Source organism: Lontra canadensis, unplaced genomic scaffold, assembly GCF_010015895.1.
Source record: "Lontra canadensis isolate GAN:19392208 unplaced genomic scaffold, GSC_riverotter_1.0 scaffold9, whole genome shotgun sequence".
Taxonomy (NCBI): Eukaryota; Metazoa; Chordata; class Mammalia; order Carnivora; family Mustelidae; genus Lontra; species Lontra canadensis.
In genome coordinates, this window is record NW_022631003.1 from 1,678,985 (window position 1) to 1,706,251 (window position 27,267).

Below are 27,267 nucleotides of genomic sequence, written 5' to 3' on the forward strand. Positions count from 1 at the left end.
TAACTGTAAGAATCTGGAAATTAGAGTAAGCATTTTTGAGTTCTCAGGACTAGTCAAAATGAGATAATTACTATTAATATACCACTCATTAAAAAAGAGAAGCAAAGCAGCCAGAGGAAGATTTGTTTCAAGCATTTCCCAAATATTTATTGAATGCCTACTCTATGCCTTGCCTTGTGCTGGTTCTTGTTACCGACAGACAAGGAGTTCTATATAACTTTTGCATAATAAGGACTCTTACTTCATCTCAGACTTTAGAAACTGATTTAAAAAAATAAAATAAAAATTTTATGTCAGTGACCAAGAATTTTTTTGTATCCTGATGCATTAATTATGGTGTTAAGTAATAGAAGACATATTTGGAAACTGGACAGTAAATAAAATAGAAAGCATGGATTTATCCAGAGTGGAGATATTGGCCAGAAATCGCTAAGAATTTTGCCCATTTCTAGGGAAATGTGAAACTTAATATCAAAAGTGTACTATGAGATAGAGCATGTAGGGCGTAACCACATTTAAGTTTAATATGTAATAGTCTATATGTAGTTCTCATGCCATAAAATGGACCCAGTATTTCTCAACTCACTTTATTTATGTTTATAAAAGTCAGAACTCAGAAACCCTTCTGGTATTATAAAAACTTTAACTATGTGGGCATCTGTTATTCACAGTGGTAGATGAAGAATTAATGTCCTGTCATAGAAATTTAATGTGATTTTTTATAAAAATACGCTAATGACATATATTTTAGAACATGAGATAAATTTAACAAATTTAGTAAAATTATTGTGTCATAGAATTGTAAGGTTCTAATCCATCAGTATTTTTCTGTTAAAAGAACAAAAGTCAAGCCTGAATTTCATACAACTTAATATTTTTAATTTAAGCATGAAGATGTATATGGGCAATTATAATACATATAAGTATTTGTGAAAAATGCCATTCAAGCAAAGAGAAACCAAAGTGCAAAGAAGAGGGAGTATGAAAAGAACATACCATTTTAAAATTTTCTAATTTGAATTTTGAAGACAATATGTATGTAGGTGTGTTTATGCATGTATACGTACATATGTGTATGTACGTATGCATACATATGTATATATAATGCACACAAAAATGCATATACAGTTATATAAATTTTTTTTTTAAGATTTTTATTTATTGATTTGACAGACAGAGATCACAAGTAGACAGAGAGGCAGGCAGAGAGAGAGAGAGGGAAGCAGGCTCCCTGCTGAGCAGAGAGCCCGATGCGGGACTCGATCCCAGGACCCTGAGATCATGACCTGAGCCGAAGGCAGTGGCTTAACCCACTGAGCCACCCAGGCGCCCCCATATACAGTTATATAAACACATCTACATACATGCCTGTATCTAGATATGCATAAAAATTTTATGAGATTATGTTTAAAAAAAAACTCCAGTGTATTATCATCAAGATGTGATGATTAATTAAAGGCAAATTTAGTATTTTTATCTTATTTTAAATAGAACTTGTAAATTTCAGTATGCTTGATTTGTGTTTATTTCTTTAGTCTGAATGACTGCAAATCTCGAGGGATCACAAAGGATTCTAAATATTGTCTTTATTTGATACTCCCTCAATGAATGGTTAGGTAGCTAAGAAATATCCCCTGAACTCAGAAGAAAGTCTTTGAGGTATTAGAAGTTTTGTTTTGTTTGTTGTTTTCTAATTGGGATCCTGCAATGTGAGATCTCACAGCTAGAGCTAATGATACTTCTTGGGTGGAGTATCTCATTGGCTTGCTACAGATGCAGTGTGTCCTCTCACTTCACCTGCCCGTCATCTCTATTTTAACTGTAACAGGTGTCTGGTACTTCACTACCCCTCAGTAAAAAATTTGTAGAATAAATGAATGAATAAATGAATGAGTGAACAAACCCTACAAACTTGTGTATAACCAGCTGTGACTGTCAGGAAGGAGACTCAGAGACAGGGTGTAAAAGTAAACTTAGAGTGTTGGCTCTCTACATAGGATCATCTTTTCTGAATCTTGTAGAAGTCATGATGTGAAGAGAAGAAAGCAGATATAGTTTGAAGTGCATAAATAAAAATATATATTTAGTAGATAGATAAGATAGATAATCTAGCTGGCAGTGTGTACCTAACTAGCTTCCACATGCCATCCATATGGATCACTGGGATGTATTGCCCATCTGGACTGCAAATTTCACTCCATCTGGCATGACTTCTAACTGAATGCTTGGCTAGAAAATGCTTTGTTATCCTATAGTGTGATGGTGTAAATCGTAGTGATATCTCTCCTCCTTGTCCTCCTCCTCCTCCTCCTTTTTCTCCTCTCCTCCTTCCTCCCTCCATTTCTCTCTCTCTCTCCTTACTCTTTTTTGTCCAGTATGGCATTTTCTTTCCCCTCTGAGGGTTTATCAGGAACTAAGAGCAAATGAACAGCCCTTTCAGTATATTTCTTTAATTCTTCAAATTCTTATCACTCTAACAAATTTTCAAGTTTCTTATCCAATACACATAAATGAACAAAAGAAAAGATGTATTGAATTGCTTGTCTTGAAGCAGAATATAGCTAACAGTTATTTGTTTAAAAAGTTATATTGAAGGGCTATAAAAAATGTGAGCTGTCTCTTCCTGATAGTATATGAAATAGTAGGCTCTAAAGTATTTCTTTTGAAGTTTTTATAAAATCAAGCTGATAACATACATTTCAGAAGGCTTAGGAGTAATTATTCTCAGAGGCCAAGGGGTATATTAGATGACTTCTGGGAATCTTCTCTGTGAGTTTATTAAGAACAAGAGTCTGGCTTCAGGAATTTATTTTACCCATTTTTAAGAAAGTGTAATTGAGTTATCCTTTTACTTTTTCATCTTCAATTTCTTTCTGTAAAAATTCAAGTGGTTGAGACAGCTGGACTTAAACTTTCTAGAGTTCATATTCTTAATTTATCTCTCCCGAGAAAAGATATACCTTGAGAGATTTTGGGGGTGGTCTGTGTGTAGTAATTGAAATGGACATATTATTTACTCTTTATATGATTGGTAGACATTGCCCATAATCTAATGACTGCTAACATAAGCCTATTAAATTTTGTTTCACATAGTAATACTGTACTCTATAGTTTTACTTTCAAGTTAATACTTAAAATAGTCTTATTATAAATTGAACTCAGTCAAACTAAGAATGAAGTTTCTTGACAAGCCAAAAAATCTTGGAAAGCTATTTGGGAAACTTAAGAAAGATGTCAAAATATACTAACCAAAAGTATGAAAATATGTCTCTACATTTCATATATTTCTTGAGAGAAGAATGTTCTAACTTTACTTGATTTCAGAGAAATAGGGTGTTAACCAGATTAAGTCTCTTTACTAATTTCACTTGAGAAAACATTTATATATGAAAAAAACACATGTAACACAGTTACCTCATATGCCCTGAAATGTTTTCAGCCCTATTTCCCAAAACATTCCATGACATCTTATATCTTTTCATGCTTTGAACCTTCTCTTCAGAAAGTCTTCAACCTCCTGCTCTTGTTAGGGTCACTTTAATATCCCTTGAGTTAGGTGCTTTTCAGATGAACACAATCTCCTTTATGTTAAGTCAGTCATTAGCACTTAATAAGCTACATTTCAGTTGTCTTGGTAGTTGACGACCTCTTATTAGTTGATGTCCTTCCCACCAAATTTAAAGTTCCTTTTAGGACAGAGACTGGATCTTTTACAGTTATTACTCTGTGGCCTAGAAATGGTGCCAGACTTCTATAGCCACAACGGACAAGGCAAGATTCTGTATCCTTTCAATTTTCAGACATGGACACCACCTTCACTACTGCTACCAGGCAGAGAAAGAAAGTTGAGTTATCTTCAAATAAACCCTCAGAACAATGACATACTGTCATTATCATAAATAGCCCATTTAGAAAACAAAAATTTGGGAAGGAATATATATTTTGACAATTTCCACAACATTTAGAATAAGCACTGTATTTAAAATAATTATATATTAATACTGTTTTTCCTTCCAGCTTCTTTCAACATTAATTCATACTGCCTTCTTTCCCTTCTCCTCACAAAAACTGTGGAAAAGAAAAACTTGCACTCTGCTTGGCCAAAAGCTTCAGAATTCCTTACTTTAGCAAGGATGCAAATTCAGCAAATATATGAGATTATACCAGGAAGATGTAATAGTATACCAGAAATATTTGATTTATTGGCCTCTCTAAATAATAAGAAGAAATCTAGTGAATTCTCTGGTCTATATTATATCAGAACCATTTAACAGATAAGCATAAAACCCATGGAGATTTTATTTGCACCATAATAATCCATTTGGCCAAAAAAAAAAAAAATTCCTTAAAGCCTGTGTTCTCAAGTACCTTCACAGTTGCTTTTGAGACATTATTTCCACTAACAGCTCTTTGAGGAGCATGACTTACATGGCCCCGTTAACCATAGGAGGAAATGTGATCCCAACATATATCTTTGAGTGGGAAAAAATAAAACAATTTTACATAGATCACTGATTACCAAAGCCAGTATGTATATTTATTTGTTTTATTTAATTTGAGAATCAGTGAATCCCATGCAGGCTGAAAAACCAGAAGGGAAAAAAAAAAAGATTATTTTGAAAAATATAGTAATGTGGCTGCTTAAGTAATCATGAAAAAATAAAACGTGACTTCTCAACTTAGATTGCAGTGGTAGAGTTATAGTTAAGATGACTAATGGTTTTAGCAAATAGGTAGTTTATACAGGAGAAAAAAATTTGTAAAAACAAAATAGTCATTTGAGTGTGCAAAAAGCAAATGGATGGGAACACATCAAAGGGAAATAGGAGCCAATCTGAAGGAGCTCTCTGTGGCCAAAACTGGGACTATTTGAGTATCAAAATAAATTATATGTATTGTATTATAACCCCAAGTATAAAATAAATATACATGATCCATCTGATACAAGTAAATGGTTGAAAAAATAACTGAAGATGAGGCAAATCTTCTCTACAGAAGAATTCTATTTAATACATATAAACACTACCCTCCTCCACAAAGCAAAGCTTAATTTCACCACTTTCTATCACCTCTTTGAGGATGTACTAAACTTAGTGGCCAACTTCCAATGGATAGAGTATGGAAAGGAAAAATAGTAATTTTACAGTAGAGAAATCTGGCCAACACCACCTTGTCAAGTGATGGTTAGTATTGTATGTGGATATCATGTACTCCCATAATGATGTCATGAGGTCACTTCATTAATATCATATGATGAGAAGGACACTTTAACTCTGTGGTAGGTACAGCCCATAGCCCGAGTCTAATCATGAGGGAAACATCAAATAAAATTAATATAGGCATCAGCGCAGGAGAGCCTAGGGGATGCTTGGCCAGTACTTGATGGTCCTCTAAAGACTGTCAAGATCATGAAAAACTAGGAAAAGCTGAGATGGTGTCACAGACCAGAGGAACTGGGGAGACATGGAAACTAAGTAAACATGATACCCTGGATTGGAACTTAGAAGAGAAAAGAGACATTAACGGAAAGACTAGTGAAATCCAAGTGAAGTCTGGAGTTTATTTGATAATAATGTGCCGATATTAGTTATTTAGTTTTGACAAATGCACCATAATAATGTAAGATGTTAGCAGGGAGATTGGGCAAGGGATATATGGGAACTCTCTGTACTAGCTCTCCAAGTTTTCCATAAATATAAAATTATTCTCAAATTAAACATTTGTTTAAGACTTATCTTCTGGTTTATTTAGCAGTATGCTGGGTAAATAACTACCTACTTGCTGAATTTACCAGAATGTAGGACTCCTGTCTAAGGAATTGAGAATCATTTTTCTGTTTCCTCCTCATTGATATTATAAATCTGAGTCATAATTGGAATAAAGATATAAATGAATAATAAGTTAAGTTTTGAGAGCCTATCACCATCATATTCTTTTTATAGGCTTCTGGTTCAAAGCAGGTGGTTCCTGTTTCTTAATAATGTGTAACCATGCCATCTTAGATACATTCACAAAGACACTGCTTTTGGCTCATTCTCATCTCTGTTCTCCTGAAGTCTCCACCTTTGAACCATGTGTAAATGGAGCATTTATTTTTACTTCTAAAAAGTGTAAAGTCATCTGAATATGATCTTCTATACAGACTGAATACTTTGTGTTAAAAGACATAAAAAATGAACATGATTTGCAGTGTAGTCTAGATCTTTGCAGTTAGTGCTTTTAGATACTGAGTTCAAAATCTTCATGTATCTAAAAGATTTTTTACTTTCTTGTTTTTTATAAAGTTTTGATTTTTTTAAAAACAAGTGTATTGGACTTCCTTAGTCATTGATTATGAAACTTACTGAATTTTTGAGTTAAAATGAGGGAAGGAGAGTAATAATTATGCCCATGTTGTAGTGTCCTTTAAGAGTTCAGAAAAGTAGAAATATTTAATGCATTTTACTTGATAATGTTTCTAGTATTAAATAGCTTTACTGAATCGTATGCCTGGAGCCTCTGTGTTCTAACCGGATATAATATGCTTTGATCTATAAATGTAAAAAGAACTCTTCGCTTTAAATGAAAAGGATTTGTACAAAAGTCTAAAATCTTGTTGAAAAGACTGGGAGTAACAAAGAGATTTGGAAACATACAGAAATACGAGTGATAGAACAAGAATTTGGTACTAAATACAGCTTTAAACAGCATAGGAAACATGCTTCAGGTTAGTCAGAAGAGGTCCTCTGAATTACACGGTGCACGCTTCCCTGAAATGAAACTGTATGTTATTGGTTAACCAGGATATTTAGCATAATCACTCTGCTAGACTGTGGTGGAGGGAGGTGATTATCACTGAGAACAGATGGGCAGGTCCACAGCACTGCCAGATTCTGCACAAGCTCAATTTATTGTTGGTTCTTGCTTTTTCCCTTCTGTGTTTTAATTTTTAAAAAAAAAAACATTATATGTTTTAAAGAACTAGCTGCACAAAAGGTCAGTGGCTGATAATCTTTCAGCTTAGATTTCAGACGCAGGAGAAAGATTCAAAATGCTGTCACTGTGTATCTATGAAGGATGGGGCAGATTTCATTTTACCCTCTAGCCTCCCTCAATGCATGCACGGATTTATCTGTACGCTAAGCTCTCTGCTCTGCATCTGTAGCTCCTTGTGGATTATATTGTCTCTGTGATCAGAAATGATTTTCTCGGATATGAACACCGTTTCTGGCTCCCCTAAAGTGCATCCTCCTAATGGGACTCGGTTTTACACTTTTCAAGTAAGTGTATTTTAAATGGCTTCACTACTTAGGAAGTTAATGTATAGTCAAACTTTCAATAAAGGGAAATAGAAGCAAAGGAAAACTGCAAAGTGTGAAAGTGTTAAAGAGGATGTAAGAAATGGATAATGTGCATGCCAGTTTAATCTATTTTTTTAAAAAAATACGGAAATAGGATGGCATTAGGATTCTCTGAATTCAAGCAATATAATAATGAACACTTAATTTTCACAGGGATTTTAAAATTTGCTACTGTAGCATCTTTGAGGGCTTATAAGATGTGTGTCCTGATATTGTTATTTATGGCTGTCATATGGTGGACATTACAGAGTTACTTCTCTTATATATCACAGGGAGAATAGAACTAAGGGACGTATTATGGAACTTTGAAAACTGTCTCCTCTGGGCTTAGAAAAACATTTTATATTTCATACATAGTTTAACAGAATTTCTATTATTTAATTTTGTTACACATGCAGTATATAAGTAATCACTAATATAAGAGGCTTAAATACCACATTTAGTATGCTTTACAATTTGAGATAAAGTAGAAACTCATTAAGATGGAAGATTTGGTGTTATCAAAAAGTCAGAATGATTTATAATATAAATATAAACATGAGTTACAAGCTGTTACCTACTAAATGTGTTTCGGTTCCCCGTGAATAAATCAGCTATCAATCTAGAAAATGGTTAAGTCTAAACTAAATTAGATTCTTCCTCATTTTTCTCCTCAAACTGCATCTTTTAGTACTAAGGTTTACTTTGTAATTCAGTCATATCATTATTACATGAAAAGGGAGAATGAACCTTCTTCTCTCTGTGTGTTTTACTTTATGTGAAAAGAAACAGCCTAGCACTCATTTATTTTAGCTATATAGTTATAATGTTATGAAAAAAATACACATAAAGACCTAGAGAATTAATACAGTAGAGGTAGTCAGAATTCTTTTAAATGAGAGCTCTGAATAAATGCACATCTGATTTATTAATGTCTTTTGCCTTTGCAAACTATAAGCAGCAAATATAATCACTCCATCTCTCTCCCCTTTTCTACTTCTATTTTTAATCCTGTTGCCTCTCCTGCTTTACACCGATGTCTACTGATAGTGCAAGTCTGTGCTGTTACAGAATATATTCACTTCCCAGTGGCGATCTGCTTATTGTGGCAGTGACTCAAAATGCAAGTGCCCTGGGGCTGTTCTGCAGAATTATTACTTTTTTTTTTCTCCTCCAAAACACTGAGATATAAACACTCTTTACAATATCCTGTAGTCTGGCTCTTTGGGGCAGTTTTTGACATTAGGTATTCTAGTTCAGTCTCTTGAAGTTTAAGGGTCAGTAAATTCCATATGCTCAGTCATGACACAGGCTTTTTACAATTCCTTTGGTAAAGATCTTGCTGACACCTTTCTTGGCAGGTGATTGTCTTTGAAAACACAGTGGAATGATTTTTAAACGCTTTTTTGTTGCTGATGTTATAATGATTCGTGTAAAAACTAGGAATTTGGTAAAATAGAAATGTTGATAAATATGAACTCTATTCCACATTTTGAATTCATAAAGTGGTATTTGATCCTGACATTTATGATGACAGGCAATGGATATTTAACTTTTTGTTGCTATTGTTTGTTTTTGTTTGTGGTGGAAGAGAAGGAAGAAAAACAAAATAGTTTTTAAAGCATGGAAGGTAAAGATTTATCAAAGTTGACTCTTGGCTTTTATTTTCAAAGGGCAGAATTGGACATGATTATTTTTCTTCTTTATATGTGTTAACCTATTTTAAGGCAATATGTTTTCTTTGGTTGAAATACTGTTATAAGAAATGAGATGCTGTAGAAGTAATAGACCATTTCTCAAAAAAAAATGTGTCTTTGAAAATGATGAGTTAAATTTTCAAAAGTGGTTCTCATTATGGAATGACATAAATGCATCTCAGAAATGATTCTGCATCAAGGAGCTGAGATTTTAATGCTTACTTTTAAAAAATTATTTTAGCACGAAAGTTAACATATGCAAAAACATTTAAGATAGCTTAGCATGAATAATGTTGAGTTTCAGTTCCAACGTCTTATTAAATGTTCAAACTATCCTTCATTTTTGTTGAGATTTTACATTACCAAATTTTAAGAGTAAGAATTAAAATGTATTTGACCTGAACAGTTCAAAGGTAACAAGGCAACAAATAAGCTGAAGGATATTTTAATTACAAGACTTTCATTGCATTTTAATTTATTCAAATGTATTCATACTTGCACATACACATGCAAATATGGTTTTTGTATAGACTATCTAACACTTAAATTAATTTTCTTATATGTGAGATCTCATTTCTTTATTCCTATGCATATACGTGTATCTGCCCTTTCTTTTCTTTCTTTCTTTCTTTCTTTTTTTTTTTTTTATTCAGTGGTTCCTGGATCCTGGGTGATGCCAAAACTCAATCTGCACTATATGTTTAGTGAATTATTTATCACCAAAAATCAAGTTCTAGAATGTAGTTGCGCAGACAAAAATTGAGATTAAATGCTACTATAGGAGAAAAAATTGATTAACATGTTTGTATGCATCAGAACTGCCAATTTATGGTGCTCAAATGTGTATAAATGGGAAAGCTTCTTTAAAACAAAATTAAATAGATATACTATACATATGAATGTAGTAAATTCTTCTTAATTTTATGTCCATAAAAATGATGCCCCATTATCATTTCACTTATATTTTTGCAAATAAAGTCATCTATATGCTTTATTAAATCTCTAGATTGGCTAATCATGACTTAATGTGTGAATACTCCCAGAGGTATTGAATGGGAAATATAGATACTACTACCCCTCATTTCCTAGAGATTTTAATATCTTCACCTAGTAGTTTTCAGACTGTATCTGCACAGTCTGAAGTTTCATGAGAGTTTGTCAGTAGTTGCTAGAGACAGTAGGGAAGAAGATACACCCTGAGGCTCTTAATGTTTCCTGATTTCATATTAACTAGTTTTCTTCATTGGAGCTCTATGCAAATTTTATGAACAATAAAGCAAACAGCATGGTGTTATCCAACCCAGAACAAAATAAAGGTTGCAAACTGCTTCCTCCAACCAAAAGGAATTTATTTTTGATGGGAACAACTTTGTCTCTTGAATCCACAGAGGAGTTATTTCTGTTTAGAATATATTTCTTTGCCATTTACTCCTAGCATCAATAACAGTAACTGCCAGGACTGTATGAGTGGTTGACTTTGTTGCTCCTGGGACCCACAGAAAAGAAAATATGGCAACATAACAATCACTGTTTTTACATTTAAAATACTTCAGGTATCCCCTGTCCTTAAAGGATAAAGTCCATCTCTCTCGCTTGGCATAAAAAACTCTTCATGGTCTGGAGCACATGTGACATACTGCTTTACTTGTTTTGCTTTCCCAGAATGTTGTCTGTATGCTTCTGCTGTCTTTGCCTCTTCACTCAACCTGCCCATTGGTCAGTTTTGTTTTGTTTTGTTTTTTAACTTGAAGACCCATCTCAAATGCCATCTCCTCTGTGATCCTTTACTCAGACACCTCATTTCTGCAGGCTGTATGAAGTGCCTTCTCTTTGCTCCTTTGCCTGTCTGTACCATTGCTGAATCCCTTATCATGCTTTGCTTTAGTCCCCAGGAACATTTTATTAATCTATGTCCCTAGCACATCATGGATACTGCCAATATCTCTGTTTAATAAGCTGGGGGGATATATGAGATAGCTAAATGGTTAAAATGTGAAAATTTAAAACAATCAGCAACAAATATTTTTTTCAGACTACACAGTTGGTGAGAGGCCTAACTATGTATTATTAAAGAAAATATCTAAAGATAGATAAAAGTCAATTTAATACTAAGCTTTTATGTACTGCTGTTAGATTCTTCAAAATCAAATATGGATACATGAGTAATCAAGGAAAATCTTTAATTTTATTATTTTTTAAATATGCTTTTATGGCAGCTAGACAAAATCTCTTTGAGATATTTTTTCTTTATATTTCTTTTGTATTCCTTTTTCCTTTCCTTTTTTTTTCATATTTTATCAAGAGACTTAAAATTTGAGTAGTATCTATATTTCCCATTCAGCAAATAGGATTAGCACCTGAAATAGAACACTAAAGGGCAAGCTGAACATCTCAATTGCATGAAGAATTTAACTCAAAAAGAATTTTACTCAAAAGGATATTACTGGTATGTAGTATGGGGCATCATATCTTTGTTATCAAATGAAGTTGAGGTAATTCTGGCTTTTTAGCAAAGAACCAGATCTTTAAAATATTCTATCCTTTTGGTACTACCTAGGAGTCCACTGTTATTTTTCTATTATTTGGAGTACATTCTGTTGATAATTTTGAAATGCACTGAAAGTATCTAGCAGAATTCTTGGCACATGTTAGATGTTTTAAAAAAAGATAAAAAAGAAATGAAGGAAAATTAGCCTTAAAGAGAAAAGAAAGACACCCTGTGGCTCTGGGGTTACATGGTAATATAGGCAGAGGTCCCCAGGCAAATGAGGGAATTGAGATTTTTTCTCTGGCATCCGGTTGTATGCAGTCATGATTATGAGTGATAGAGATATGCAAGAGATGGTTCAAGCAGGTAGACCAGCACATTCAAAGGTACCAACTGGTGTGTGGGAAAGGCAGAGTTTAGTATAACTGGAACATAAACTGAAGATAAGAAATGGTTAAAAGTGACGTGTGCAAACTCTAGAATAAAAGATAAATTTGCATGTTATCCTCAGGGATCTTGGTCTTGGTATTTAGGGATTTTTCAGAGAGAATTGACAGGCTTGGATTTGCTGTTTAGTTAGACTATTGGATTGTGCCTTGGTTTGGTGACAGGACTAAAGCAGAGAGAACAATTCAGTAGCTTTCAAAAAAATTCAGATGAATTTTTATGATTTCCCTGCATTATAGCTAAAAACAAACAAAAGACTGGTACTCAAACTGACAAAAAACAAAACAAAACAAAACAAAAAAACTGGTGCTCACAAAAGGTTTCCAAGAGTTGTTAATAATGCACAGAGTAAATAATGAAGTTTCTGTCTGAATTCAAGATTGTGGAACCTCAAAGGCTATGCTCTCCCCTATTTTCTGCTGCCTGTAGTGTTGATGATTAAATATATTAGCAAAAGTATTCCAAGCTATAGGATTTCCAACCTCAATGATCTGTTGATTTATAAATATAGAAGAATGTGCTCCACCACTTCAAAACAATGTACTGCTGCCTCATTGCGTTGTTTAATTTAAGGCTTTCATTTGGTTCCACCTCCTTATTTTATCTTTATTGACACAACATCCTCCTAATTGGAAAGATATTTTTATAGTAACCAAATTGTTAATAAACTTACATCTTGGAATTGCACTGAGAGACAAAAAGAGAAATTGAGGGGAAATGCTCTCCTAAATACACACTTGTGTTGGTTTAAGAATGCCCTGTACATCAGTGAGACCAGCCAAGGGAATCAGTGAATAGCCCTTAGAACTTCACGTAGGAAATCATAACTCTTTGACTTGCAGAGGTTTCTGCTTAATGGAAATATGGTGGACTGTATGTTTTGTGAGACCAGGAACTGTGTCGTTCTTTTCACTGTTAAATCACTAGCACCAAGCAGAGTGCCTGGCATACAGCCATGACTAGCAAATAGATATTGAATTAATTTGCATATTGAAAGGAAGAATGTTTTGCTCCTCCTCATCATATAGGCATTACTGATACTCTGATACAGAATGACCTCCTCATAGGAACACATAGATGCTTGTAAGATTCCCAGGCTGAGATCCACAAATACATTTCACTTATATTTAGCTAAAATAGCTACATTTTTCAGGTAATGTCTGGAGGGGAGGGCAACTGGAAGTAGGGAAATGATTCAGGGTGTTCCTGAAATGAGATAAGCATTTCACGCACCAAGTACAGTGTCTGGTAGTTAGTAAGGGCTCCATGACCAGCAGCTGCAACAGCAGAAGCAGTAGAGTTGGGGTCTGGGAACCACACTGGAGGTGGCAAGGATGAGCCAAGAGAAGTTAAGCATGAGGGAAAAGCTAGAAGGAGATAACATTCAAAAGAATTTATTAACTTACCAAATATAGGACACAAAAGAGGATGAGGCAAGATTACCTCGAAAATTTCTAATGAGGGAGCGAGGGAAATGGAGGAGGAACAGCTTTGAAAAACAATATATTTATTTCAGTTTTGGACAGATTAAGTAGACCAGTTGGAAACACGAGCTGGGCTCTCAGGAGAGAGGTCTGAGAAGTAGACATAAATGTGGGAGGCATCTGCTTACAGTGGAGGGGCAGCTATGGAAATGAATGAGATGACCTTGGCAAAGAATGAAGAGAGTGGGGCAGATGGGGCAGGACACAAAATCCTTGGACACTTTCACCTACCCAGAAGTATCATCAGTTTGATTTATGTGTTCTTGGTTTATTTTGTAAACATGTTTTGGAAGCTTTTTCCTTATCGAACCTCTCCTTGAATATCACCCTTGAACCTAATTCAAGTTAGAATTTTTGTGTTTGCTTTCTTTTGTAAATGCATTTTGATAGCTAACATTCCCTTCAAACCCCCTCCTTGAATGTCATCCCTGAACCTTAAGTTGAGTTAAATCCTCCTCTTCTTACATTTCCATAAAGTAATTAATGTATGTCTGTTGTACCATTTATTATACTGCTTGTAGTTTTTCACGTATCTCTAAGAATGGTCTGTAATGGTCTGTAAACTCTTGGAGAGCATAAGATGTATTTTACTTAACTATTTATATATTTCTATTGACACTTAGCCTAATGTCTGTCAAACAGATGTTGTCTATATATTTTGAATGAATGAACTCATGTTTGAGACTGCCCAAAATTAATTCTCATCTGTTAATTCATGAAATCATTTAACACACCTTGTTGAAAATTCCCATTACGCCAAACTTTAATAATGGTGAGCAAAACCCCTAGTATCTGCACTTAAAAATCTTGGAATTGCCTCAAGTTTCCAAAAGCCATGGTAGTACATTATTTGGTGCCCTAAAGTAGAGAGACAAAAATGCTTTGACTTGAGAGGTACATAGAGATAGTATTGTTTTGAATTGTAAATTTAATTAAGTAATTTTATTTCCAAATCTACTTTTAGTTTTAGTTCATGGTTAACTTTTCCTGTGTTACCATATTGGTAACAATAAAATTACATAGTAGTTAAGATCATGTCCTTTGAAATTAAACACAGGATTCAAAGCTAAGTTCCACCATTTATGGGAGTGTGACTCTAAGCAAGTAGAATCATTTCTGTATTTTCCCTTCACTTGACTGTTACAAAAGAATAAGAATAACTCATGACGTCATTATTAATGGTAGGTGGATTATTTATGAAATCATGTGTAAAGTATTTCCTTCTGCTAAAGATGGTCCTCAATCAAGATTAGCCCTTGTTGTTTTAATTTTTAACATATTTTCCAAATAATAGCATAATTTATTTTATAAGTGATCTTTTTACTTTTGGCTTATTTTAAATTTAGAAAATTTTAATGCTGAGTGAATCTATTTACCACTTTAAATACTTAAAGTAGCTTATCAAAATATATTTCATTAACTTTCCAAGATCTTAATTTTATATAAAATACTTTTGTGTTTATAGAATATAAACTTTTGGATCATTGATACTACATATCTTTTTGAAAATATACTTGGGTTCCTTTTATGAATACATTTTGTATTTTCAAAATGTGTTTTGTAAATTTACTTTGAAACTTACCTTACATTTTCATTATGACTTATTATCATCTACAGTTTTGCACACATGCAAATGTAGATTTCAAATCATCAGTTTATGAAACTGGCTAATTTAGTGTCAAATTTAAAATATCTAAAAATTAAAAGAGAGCATCTCACTTTGGATATTGGGTGCCCTATACAACATTTAAAGATCTAAAATAGTTATGTTCCTGGGAGCTAGGAAGATTCAGTGCTATTATTGGCAGCAAAACTGTCTGAGAATTGCTGAACATCTCAAAAATAATTAGGCATTTTAACAATACTAAAAAGTGTACAGTTTTTTTTAAAGAATTTCACAAAATGATATGTTCTATCACAAAGCAGAGTTGGCAAAGCTAAATGGAAAATGGAACAATGCCATTAAAAAATAAATGAAAGTAACATAGTTCCTATAGCTTAAAATTTCAGTTTCAGTTATATTGGTGAAAAAAATACAGATGATTCATAGGAAACAGCATTATACTTATTAGTTGTTCTCTATCAGATAAAATCAATGCAAATGTGACAGTTCTGAACTACAGTGTAATTTTACACTGTTACATATTATAATTTCCTTTTATCCTGAATTTTTGTTTTTCATATTTAGCACAGCATTAATCTGCTCTTTCTAAGAAGATCTATCTTTGGTTATGTTAGGCCTACAAGAAGCCACAGGTGTATTTTGATTCATGTTGCAGAGAAGCTAAAAGAAGAAACCTTGCTTGAAATTATAAAAGATGTTATCATAAAATAATATAAATTTATCATATTTGAAGAATTATACCTTTTCATTGTTTAACTAAGTTATTTGTTGTAATACTATTTTGTTTAGATGTTAAAATATTTAATGCATAAAGAACCAAATGTTTTAACAACAACATAATGCAGTTCAAATAGTTGCAAACACATTTCCTTCATTCATTCTTTTCACTTATTAATAATTTAAGAAGTGGTCAATATTTTGAGGAGCAATTGTTTCAGGATGTAGCAGATCAGAATAAATATTATCTTAGAGAATCTCTCACAATACATTGACTTTGTACGGAGAGTCAGTTAATTTTAAATGTGTCATTGAGAAAGACTTCAACAAAGAATATTGCTTTAGAAATTAGTAAAGAATTTTAGGATGCCTGGGTAGCTCAGTTGGTTAAGCAACTTCCTTCAGCTCAGGATATGATCCTGGAATCATGTACTCTCTCTCTCTCATTCTCTGTCTCTCAGATAAGTAAATAAAGTCATTAAAAAAAAAAAGAAAGAAATTAGTAAGGAATTTTAAAGTAATTCTTTTACACAAACATAGGTGAAAAAAATCATTTTTCAGTGTATGTATGCCAGCCATGTCTGTGACTGATCTTCTTATAGTTCCAAAACATACTATGGACCCCTGGCCTCTGTATCTTTACTTACACTGCTCGTAGGCCCATGCTCGATGATGCACATGGAGACACAGTCATTCAGTATCTTTTGGTGCTGGTGATCAAGAAGAGAAAATACTTCTTTAGCTAAAAGGCTTGTATGAACAGTTTGGATCCTGAAGTAGCATGGCATTCTGAAAAGAGCAATGACTGGTGGTTTGTTTTACTAAATCTTAAATGTCCAATATTTACTCTTCTCACTTTAAAAATTGCATTACGAGAAACAAACTGCATATTTTCTTTGATGCTGGACATATTTATTGGTAGAGAACAGAGAAATCTAAGAAATCAAGAAATATGAAGTTAAAGGAAGAGCTTAAAGAGCCTTGAAAGGAAGATGCTTCATTTTCTAAGAAAGAAAAAATGAAGATGAGTAAGGAGATAGAACGAAAGGCTTGAAAGAGAGGAAGAAAGTGGAGGCGGTTCATCTCCAATGGCCTCATCCTAATAGTTTTACCTAAAGTGGGTGGGATAAGTAGGTAATATTTTTTAGGGCAGTAGGAAAGGTTGGAAATAATGGCTGTGTTGGGGATAACAGCTATCAAGCAACAATGAGAGTCAAGCTGGGATTGGAAGCATAAGTTTGTAGCAGTATTAATAAGTGAATTTTTGTGTTAGTCTCCCTAAATGGAAATTATAATGGGAAGAAATATTGGCAGATATGGCAAATATATTGGCAGTGGGGAATCCTAAATGCTAGGTTGAACTGACTGAACACAGTTGAGTCTTCAGGTAATGAACATAGGAAGTAATATTTTTAAATTAAAATTATAGTTTACTTTTTTCAAAAGGAAAAAAAAAGAAATCCAACAAAAAATTATGCTTTGATTAATGCTTCTATAATACCATACTACAGACACAAATTCCAAGAAAATGTATTTTGTCTAACATACATTTCCAGGATATTTTATCATGCCTGCTACATAGTAAGCACTCCAAAAAAAAAAAAATATGTGGAATGAATAAATGTTCCTTAAAGGTCTGAAAATGTTTTAACCTCATAAAATATTATGAATGAGTAAAGTTAATATATTTTGTAGTATTAAGTAATTCTCAAACTTATTTTAATGTTTACCTCTATCTAATAAAAAGATTAAAATATAATACAAAACATGTATTTAGGGAAATATGAGCAAATCAGACATTGTAGATAATGACAGAGGACAGTCATACTATATGTTACACAAAAGGCAGAAGAATTTGTTTTTTTATACATATAAAATGCCATAGACTAGATTACATTTAGAAAATTACCCTTACTTTTCACATTGCATTAGTCTAATTTCATTTAATATAGCCAGTTAGGGTACCACATTTTCAAAAAATATAGAGAGAAATTGTAATATGGAATGCTACCAAATAACTTATTCCATGAAAAAAATAGATCTTGAGAAGGAAAAATAGAGAAAATTGTGGACATTATGTAGCCTGGGGTAAAGAATAAGGCAGAGGGACCCAATCTCTTCCACTCAAAAGAAAGATTCTTTTGGTTTGAATACACTCTAATTGTTCACAATGTGTGGTGAGAAGACTGCAGAAATACGAGTCTGAGTGAAAACTGGAGCAGTTTCAATCGCATATAGAAAATGAGTCTACGGGACACCTGGGTGGCTCAGTGGGTTAAGTCTCTGCCTTCAGCTCAGGTCATGGTCTCAGTGTCCTGGGATCGAGCCCTGCATGGGGCGGCGTGGTGGGGGGGTGGTCCCTGCTCAGCAGGGAGCTGCTTCCCTCTCTCCCTCTGCCTGCCTTTCTGCCTACTTGTGATCTCTTTCTGTGTCAAATAAATAAATAAAATAAATAAATAAATAAATAAAATCTTAAAAAATAAAAGAAAGAAAGAAAATGAGTCTACACCTATTGCAGTGATAAAATAGTACAGTGGGCAGTCATCAAAGATAAGTCTGGGAACTCTATAGTGGGGGCTTTCACGTGGAGGCAGAGTACAAAACACAAGGAGCAGAAGAAGCAGATTTGTGTTTCGTATCTGCTACTTGAAACATGTGAAAAGGCAAAAGTGAGTGAATTTTATTGTGATTCAATTTCCTTCTTTGAAACAATGAGAGCAGTTAATATGTTTCTCAGGGTTGATATGAGAAACCACATTTGAAAGCAGTCCGTTTAAAAAACACAGTTCAGTTAAGGCTCTTTTGCAAGCAACGGAAAGCAGATTCCAGGTTCATTCGTCAAAAGAAAAGTGTTTTAGAATGATATGGGAAACACTGAAAGAAAAAGAGAAGAATCAGGATTTTATTGATTCATGCAGCCTACTGTATGCCAAGTTCTGTTCCAGGCACTGGATAAAGAGTGAGCAAGTCAAGTAAGATTATATTTTAGTGGGGTGAAAGATGTAGTAAGATAAGACGCTGTGTAGTACATTCGATGGTGATAAACGCTAAGGAGAAATACAGAGTACAGAAAGGGGATAGGGAGTTTTGGAGGATGCAATTTAAATCGGGTGGACAAGGAAGTTATCCTGGAGATGTGAGAGAAGACATGGTAGAATCAGAGAAGCTTTCTACATCCTTATCCTAGAATGAACTGAAGGGTAGTCTTTCTGGTAGTGTCCTCACCAGATGGGTTAACTCAGCCTACCTTCCTGTATTCAGGATTTAAATTCAAAGGAGAGGAAGTTTGGTTGGCCCAAACTGGACTTAATGAATCATACCTCGCCTTTTGCCTGGCTTACCTAATCTCTCTCCCACAGCTCGCTCACTTACTGCACTGAGGTACACCATCGACAAACTGTGGGGCACAACAGATTTTAGATTTCCTTTAAGACATGAGGTGGTGTCCATTCCATCTATATATTCCTTCCCACTCCTAGAACTTTCTGTATCGTCCTTTCTCCATTTTCTACCTTTTTTGCCTCCAAATCTCATTCATTCTTTAGAGTTCAGTGCAGTTTGTGTCTTTCATGAATATGTCACATTCCTAGTTAGGTTCAGCCCCCTCCTTGTGAAGATATCATAAAACGTTGTGCTTCCATCTGTCCTAATAATTGGCACAAATCTGATTATTCATTTCCCCATTATACTCTGAGTTCCTTAAGGACACAATGTATATTTATTAGGTGAATGAATTTTGAGTGCTCAATAAATGTCTAAATATATAAAGGAGACCTGTGCTTATTCCAAAGATCACAAGATGCATTTTGTATCACATTTTATGTTGAGAATATGTTGGTTAAAGGTGACATTATGACTATAAAATATGAATTATCTGACAGATAGTTGATTAGCTTCATTATGTTGCATGTGCATGTGAGCATGTGTGGGTGTATATGTGTATGATTGTGGATGTTTTCTTTGCTTATTTGGTAGATCAAGTTATAATTAAGGAATAATTTATTTTTGTATGGATTTTAAAAGAATAAGTTTTAAAATATTGATGTCAGTTGAGGTGCTCACCATGAGGCTCAACATGAACAAATGTGAAACAGGTGAATGTACAGTGCTCTTTTTATTAATATTATTATCCAAGTATCAAGTATTTGAAAGAAATACTTTCCCAAGATTATAATTACTTCCTGTTGTCAGTGCACATTTGTTCTGGAAATTGAAATTTGGCTTTCAGATGTTACGTTATTGACTACAGTTTATATTATCCCACCTGCCTTGTGGATCAGAGTAAAAGACCCTTTGAGTTGTTATAGGAATTCTCAAGTTTCAGAATACATAATTATCTAAAATGCAGGCTACCGAGTGCCACCCCCAGAGATGATTCAGAAAATGTGGTAAGGGCCAAAGAATTTTCATTTTAAATAGAATTCCAAGTAATGTCTGTGCAGAAATGTCACGAATTGGGAAACAGTGGACAGGAGATTGGGGAATTTTTAGCCCTATGAAAGGTACTTTCTATTTGAAGGACAACTGATGAGTGGGTGAAATATCCACAAGGCCTTGCTCAGGTTTCAAGACAGTTGACCCTTGAACAGTGTGGGAGTTGAGGCACTGACCCCCTGCACAGTAGAAAATTTGTTCATAGCTTTCAGTTCCTTCAAAACTTTACTACTGATCGCCTACTGTGGACTGAAAGCCTTACCAGTAAGTCGATTAACTCATATTTTGTGTGTTCTGTGTATTATATGCTGTATTCTTACAATACAGTAAGCCAGGGAAAAGAAAATCTTATTAGGAAAATCACAAGGAAGAGAAAATACATTTACACTACGATACTATTAAAAAAAAAAAATCTGCACAGAAGTGGACCCGTGCACTTCAAACCCATGTTGTTCAAGGGTCAACTGTGAGATGTACTTTTGATTTGATTAGAAAGACATGCTTTTGATTTGTTGTGGTGAAGTCACTTAGTTATTTCTTCCATGGGCAATTTTTAACTGAGTGATGTATAAATTGCAAGGAGTCCAAACTACTGCTAAGAGAACCTGATTAAATTGAGGACCAGTGCTCAGGAATGAAGAACTTTAGCTTCTTCCTTTAGGGCTATGTATGTTATGGGATTTCCAAAATCAGACCTATTAGATGGCCATGTCAAGAAATATTCATTTGTTCTTAATTAATGATTTATCTGTCACCTAGAAACTGTGTAAAATCAAACAAAATCTCAGAATTATTCACTGCAGTAAAGAACCAGTTCCTTTTTTTAAAATTCTGATTTCAAATTACAGCTTGATTAAAATAATAGATGTTCATTAGAAGAGGAATGTTAGGTGGTTGCTCTTCCTGGACTACATAATTCTCAGTTGTCAAGAATAATCCCTCCTTACGTGTTTAGTTGTTATCTATATGCCTTCAGCTAATACTCAATATTAAGGCCTACAGAGTGTCACTTAGCTTTCATAGAATATCTGCCCTTATGCCAAGTTATGTTTGCATCTTCGAAATCCCAAGTTCATAAGAAAATGGTGATGTTAAAACCTGCATGAAGAAGATTAATCATATGATTAGTTGTAAATACACTAATTTCTTGTCCCCAGATTTTTTTTGAATTCAGCTTCAATGAGAAGAAATTTGTCAATCTTACTAGAATTTTATAAAATAAGCAGTTATTAAATATATTTTACCTATTATAGAAAAAATGCTTTAAATACCTGAATTATCAGTGTTGATTAATATCTCCATCTCCTGCAGTTTATGCTATATTTAAGAGGGGCAGTGGTCACTATGCAGACATTTTAATCTAGCAGAATCAGCCCAGAGCTGACATTTTCTGAGGAGCATCATATATGGTTGAAGAAGTATTAAGATTTGGAATCAGATCAAAATATATCTTGCCACTTACTGCCTATGTGACTTTGGGCCCATTATTTAGTTACTCTGAATTTTAGTCCTCTCACTATAAAATGAAAATAAACCTATCTCACAAGAATTTTATGAAGATAAGAAATGATGTAAAGCGGTATTATGAAGATTGGAGATGACTAAACTGCTATGTATGTGGTAGGTTTTTTCTGTGTGTTTTTTTGTTCGCTTGTTTGTTTTGTTTTTGTTTAGAGAGAGAGAGAGTGTATGGGGGGAGGGTGTTGTGGTAGAAGAGCAGAGGGAGGGGGAGAGAGAATCTTAAGCAGGCTCCCTGCTTAGCAAAGAGACCTATGCGGGGCTTGATCTCACAATCCTGAGATCATGACCTGAGCTGAAATCAAGAGTCAGATGTTTAACTGGCTGAGCCACCCAGACACCCCTATGGTTGGCCTTTTTATAATAAAAAATGATGACCATAATGATAATACTAATATTAAAATTAAAATACCGGATTGTTTTCTCTTTTTTTTTTTTTTTTTTTTACCGGATTGTTTTCTAACTTCCATGATTGCCCCCAGTGATTCTTACCGCCTGTAATTCATGCCTTTGTGTAGACCTGTGTAGACCTCTCCTTCATTAAATTAGAACTGACACTGTGTGAATAAATCAAGATTCAATTGACAGTTGGTGCCTTCTGAAATGAGATCAGGAAGCATTGCAGCTTCTACTTTGCTCTCTTGGAATTGCTCACAAGCCAGCTGCCATGCTGTGAGGGTGCTCCAGCAGCCGTGTGGAAATTCTCACAAGGAGAGTAGCCAAGCACCCCCTCCCCTGCCCCCGCCAATAGCTAACACTAATTTGCCAGTCATGTGATTGAAACATTTTGGAAATGGATCCTTTAGTAGTAGTCAAGACTTCAGATGCTTGTTGCCCCAGTCAACCTCTTGACTGCAACCTCATGAGAGGCTCCCAACTGAGCCATTCCCAAATTCCGGACTCATGAAAACAATGGAGAAATAATAAATAATCACTGTTGTTTTAAGCTACCAAATTTTGGGATTTGTTATGCAATGATAAGCAACTAACACAACTACCAAGGTCAAAAGACAACTTTGTCTTCTCTAAGCAAGTTCATGGTAATGTATTCTGTCCATATATATTGCATTATCCTTAATATAGCTTTCTAACCAAACTGACTTGCTCTTTCTCCACCTAATTTATCTTTGCTCCCCACTTTACCTCAATGCTTTTACTTCATGAATCCATCAGTCTTAACAGCATCAGTATCTTTCACATTAAACATTTTTTGGGCCTTTCTCCCTGAAAGTCTTTTATAAGATATTTGCACAATACACTTAAAAGTTGCTTGTCAGCTGGTAACCTAACTTTTCTTCTTGCATTCTTTTAACAGCTCATATGATCTAATCTTATTTTTTAGTAGTTAAATGAATATATGTATGTTCTTTGGTATTTGCCAAAGGCTTTTTCTTAGTAGAGAAAGCATGTGATTGAAGGTTATGTCTACTCACTAATACTGTGCATGGGAAAAAAACCTTCTTTTTTTTTTTTTTTTTTTGAAATACAGTTAACGGACAATGTTCCATTATTAGTTTCAGGTGTACAAGAGAGTGATTTGACAACTTTATGTTATGCTTTCCTCACAAGGGTAGTTACCATCTTTCACCTTACGATGCTACTACAATACCACTGAGTATATTCCCTATGCTGTACCTTTCATCCCCATACTATTTATTCCATAACTGGAAGTCTGTACCTCCCACTCAGATTCACCCATTTTGCTCATCTCTCCACTGTCTTCCCCTCTGGCAACCATCAGTTTGTTCTCTGCATTTATGGGTTTGTTTCTGCTTTTGTTTGTTGATCAGGACTGGATGCTTTTATATAGCGGATAATCAGCCCAAAGGAAAATTTGAAAAAAAAAAAAAAAAAGAAATAACTCCTTATTAGTTTCTACTTTTTTAATGGAATATTTTGCTGTAATTTAGTTTCCTTCTAAGCAGAGAAATGCTAATTTTGGTAAGCTGGACAATTAAAATAATTATTTTGTGGAAGACAATATACATTAATATTTAACTTCCTTAGATAAAATAATATTTTGTATTGAAAGAATTTGAATCCCTATTTTTTTTTAAAGGTTTATTTATTTATTTGAGAGAGTGAGAGTGCAAGCAAGCGTGGGGGGTGGGCAGAGAGAGAATCCTAAGTGGACTCCATGCTGAGCCCGGAGCCTGATGTGGGGCTTAATCTCAAGACCCTGAGCTTAATCTCAAGATCATGACCTGAGCTGAAACCAAGAGTTGAACACTTAATTGTGCCACCTAGGTGCCCCTTGAATACCTATTAAGGAAGTCTATGAATCAGAAGAGCCTTTTTAGTATGCATTTTATTATCCTAACAAAATTCAAAATAACATTAATTCTTATATTTGATTTATGATAATGTTTATGTGAAATTCTAATATCTTCAGCTGTACTCCATAACTGTTCCTGCCAAGACTGGATTTTTCAAAAAAAAACAATGACTGTCTAAAAATTTTTAAAATTGTTTTGGATAAATTGCCAATCCCCTCTCATCAAAAAATAAATAAACGGGATATTTTCAAAGAATACATACCAGATGAAAGCATAGCAGTTAAATGGGCTTTAGGACATGTTTTCAGAGAAATATTTCCTAAAATATGAGATTTGATCGTCTAAAAATTTTCAGAATTTTTGCTTTAGCTCAGCAAAATACTTCAAACAACTTTTATAAAGTATGTGTATATATACATATAAAATATACATATATATTTTATGACATTTATATGATCCTGATAGGGGAGATTTATTTATTCATTTTTTAAATATTTTATTTACTTATTTGACAGAGAGACAGAGACATGGGAGAGGGAATACAAGGAGGGGACATGGGAGAGGGAGAAGCAGGCTCTCCCCTGAGCAGGGAGCCTGATGTGGGACTCAATCCCAGGATCCTGGGATCATGACCAGAGCTGAAGACAGATGCTTAAGGACTGAGCCACCCAGGTGCCACAGGAGAGATTTATTTACTTGTGTCTGTCATACTATTAGAAGCTTACACAAGCTCATTGCAAAAGTAAACCCATTATTATTAATAAATAGAACAAACTTTAATTACCCATCTAGCTCAAGAAAAATAGTAAAAAAGAGAAACTAAACCTTATCTAAGGCTTATCTAAGGTGTTAGTAAAGGCTGTTATGTTAGATAGAATTAGTTAGGAGGAGTTTAAATTGTGTATTTAAAAAATCTCAAAGCAAGGGTGCCTGGGTGATGCAGTCAGTTGAGCATCTGACTCTTGGTTTTGGCTCAGGTTGCAATCTCATGGTCTTGATATTGAGCCCTGTGTTAGGCTTCATGCTCAGTGCAAGTCTGCTTGAGATTCTCTCTCCCTCTCCCTCCATCCCCCCAACCCTGGTTATGTGCCCCCCAAATAAATAAATAAATCTTTACAAATCTCAAAACAGCACTACTAAAACAAGAGAGACTTTCTTTTCCCACATAAAAGACTATTGGATACCAGTGGTCTACATCCCACTGCAAGGGAGGCTGGCACAGCTGTGTGGATTGTGCCTCTGGCTGGAATGCCCTTAGCTCTCTCTGTCCTCCCACCATCCTCGTTAACCACTATTCACCTTTCAAACCTCAGATATAAAGTCATTTTTTCAGGCATACTATGGCAGATACTGCTACTTGCCTCCTAAATATCTACTTCTTTCTTCTTCTTTATTAAAGGACTCCTAATTCTTAATTAGGCACATTTCACCTGGCTATACCATCCCCTCTTACAGCTAGATATGGCTGTATGACTAAGTTTTCACCCACTAATCTAAGGTGTGAAGCTTTTTAAAAGAGGTGGAAGGCACCGTTTCCTACTTTACTCCTTTCTGCTAGTTGGAATGCAAAACTGATTGCTGGAGCTCAAGCAACCATCTTTGATGATGAGGTAGAAGCACATACTTAAATTGGCAAAAAAACAAAAAAAGGAGTATAGGCTTCTGGCTACTTGGATTTTCCATAAATAGCCTTGGATCACATATATACCATAGTCTTTTATATGAGACAGCAGTAACCTTTCTTGTTTCTGTCATTTTTATTTTGTGATTTTTATATGTAACTTTCTCCTAATTAATATGAGAGCCTTTGCTGACCCATTAAGTAAGGTCAGATTTCTCTGTTTTATAGCACTATATATTTTTTTCATACTAGTCATCTCAGTATATAATTATACATTTTTTTTTAAAATTTTGTTTAAAGATTTATTTATTTTTAGAGAGAGAGAGATGAGGGTTGGGAGAGGAGGAGCAGAGGGAGCGAGAGTCTCTAACAGACTCCCTGCTGGGTATGGAGCCCAACACAAGCCTCAATCTCATGACCCTGAGATCAAGACCTGAGCCCAAACCAAGAGTCAGATGCTTAACCAACTGAACTACTTAGGTGCCTGGAGTATATATCTTTACATTTATATATATTGGCCTTCTTTCTTTTTTAGTGAAGACTCTAGACAGCAGAGCCTATGTATATTTGTGCTCACTTTTATTCACTGAAACCTATCATGGTGCTGACCGCAAAGTCAATATTTCATAAATATCTGTTCAATAAGGAATGATCACAAGATCAATATATATGAGCTTTGATTGATAATCTTAAGTGGGACTTTAAGTTTCTCATGAAATCCAGTGAATAATGTTTATGTTTCAGACCCATGTTTGTACTGATTGTATATCTAGCAGTAGTAATGGATTTATAACCATCAATTTTGTCATAAGACTTAATTGGTAAAAGGAGTGATGTGAAAAATACTATCTGTTTTGGCAGATGAAATTCACTGTCCCCATTACACTGCGATGAAATTCACAGTTTCCAGTTATCTTAATTACATTTGTCTTTACTTTTAGGAACGATATCCATTGTGGAGATGGGGATTTTAAAAAGTAATTATTAAGTGTATGCTCACAAATTATATAAATTGTGTATGTCACAAGATAGAAATATAACGGTTTTAAAATCAGTGATCTCATAGTGAATTTTAAATAAATAATAAATAAATAGCTATATGTATGTAAAAATCAGTGATTTCAGAAAGTGCATTTTTATGTAATAAATAAGTAACTATAATTATATATGTGTATATATATATATATATATATATATTTTGGCTTCATGATAGAATGTTCTGCCAGTTTTCAGAACCAAAAGAAGCATCAGTTTGCTTAGCATTCAAATTACTTTTAATACAGTTCCATGAAAATAGGAGAAAAACATCAGTTTACTTAGCACTCAAATTACTTTTACTACAATTCCATGAAAATAGGAGAAAATATCAAAATCTTTTTGTTTGCATATCATCCAACTTCAGGTAACACAAAGCCTTACCATAGCAAACAATCAAGCTTGGTAAATGTGAGAGCAGTATAAAACATAAAGGGATCAATTGAATTAGGACTTTGTTTCTATAAGTGGACATGTGACTTATTTGAATGCAAGCCCTCTCACAAGAGTGGACGTTTTTTTGAAGGAAAACAAAATTCTATAAGGATACCATGGTAACTGCAGGTAGAAATGCACTTACACATATTATGTTCATGGGAACTGGAAA

At 34.2% G+C, this 27,267-nt stretch overlaps 1 protein-coding gene across 20 annotated transcripts in view; it reads left to right on the top strand.

The window, feature by feature from the left end:
* Positions 1-27,267, top strand: part of PPFIA2 (PTPRF interacting protein alpha 2) — a 483,812-nt gene that overhangs the window by 151,957 nt on the left and 304,588 nt on the right. For 3 of the 20 annotated variants that reach the window (XM_032854679.1, XM_032854680.1, XM_032854681.1), the window contains exon 1: positions 6,835-7,259. The exons of 15 other annotated variants lie outside the window; for them this stretch is intronic. In XM_032854679.1, coding sequence (XP_032710570.1) covers positions 7,179-7,259 — 81 coding nt within the window. In that variant the 5' untranslated portion in view covers positions 6,835-7,178. Of the gene's footprint in view, positions 1-6,833; positions 7,260-27,267 lie in introns of those variants that run through there. 2 more of the 20 variants (XM_032854683.1, XM_032854682.1) reach the window with 1 other exon arrangement.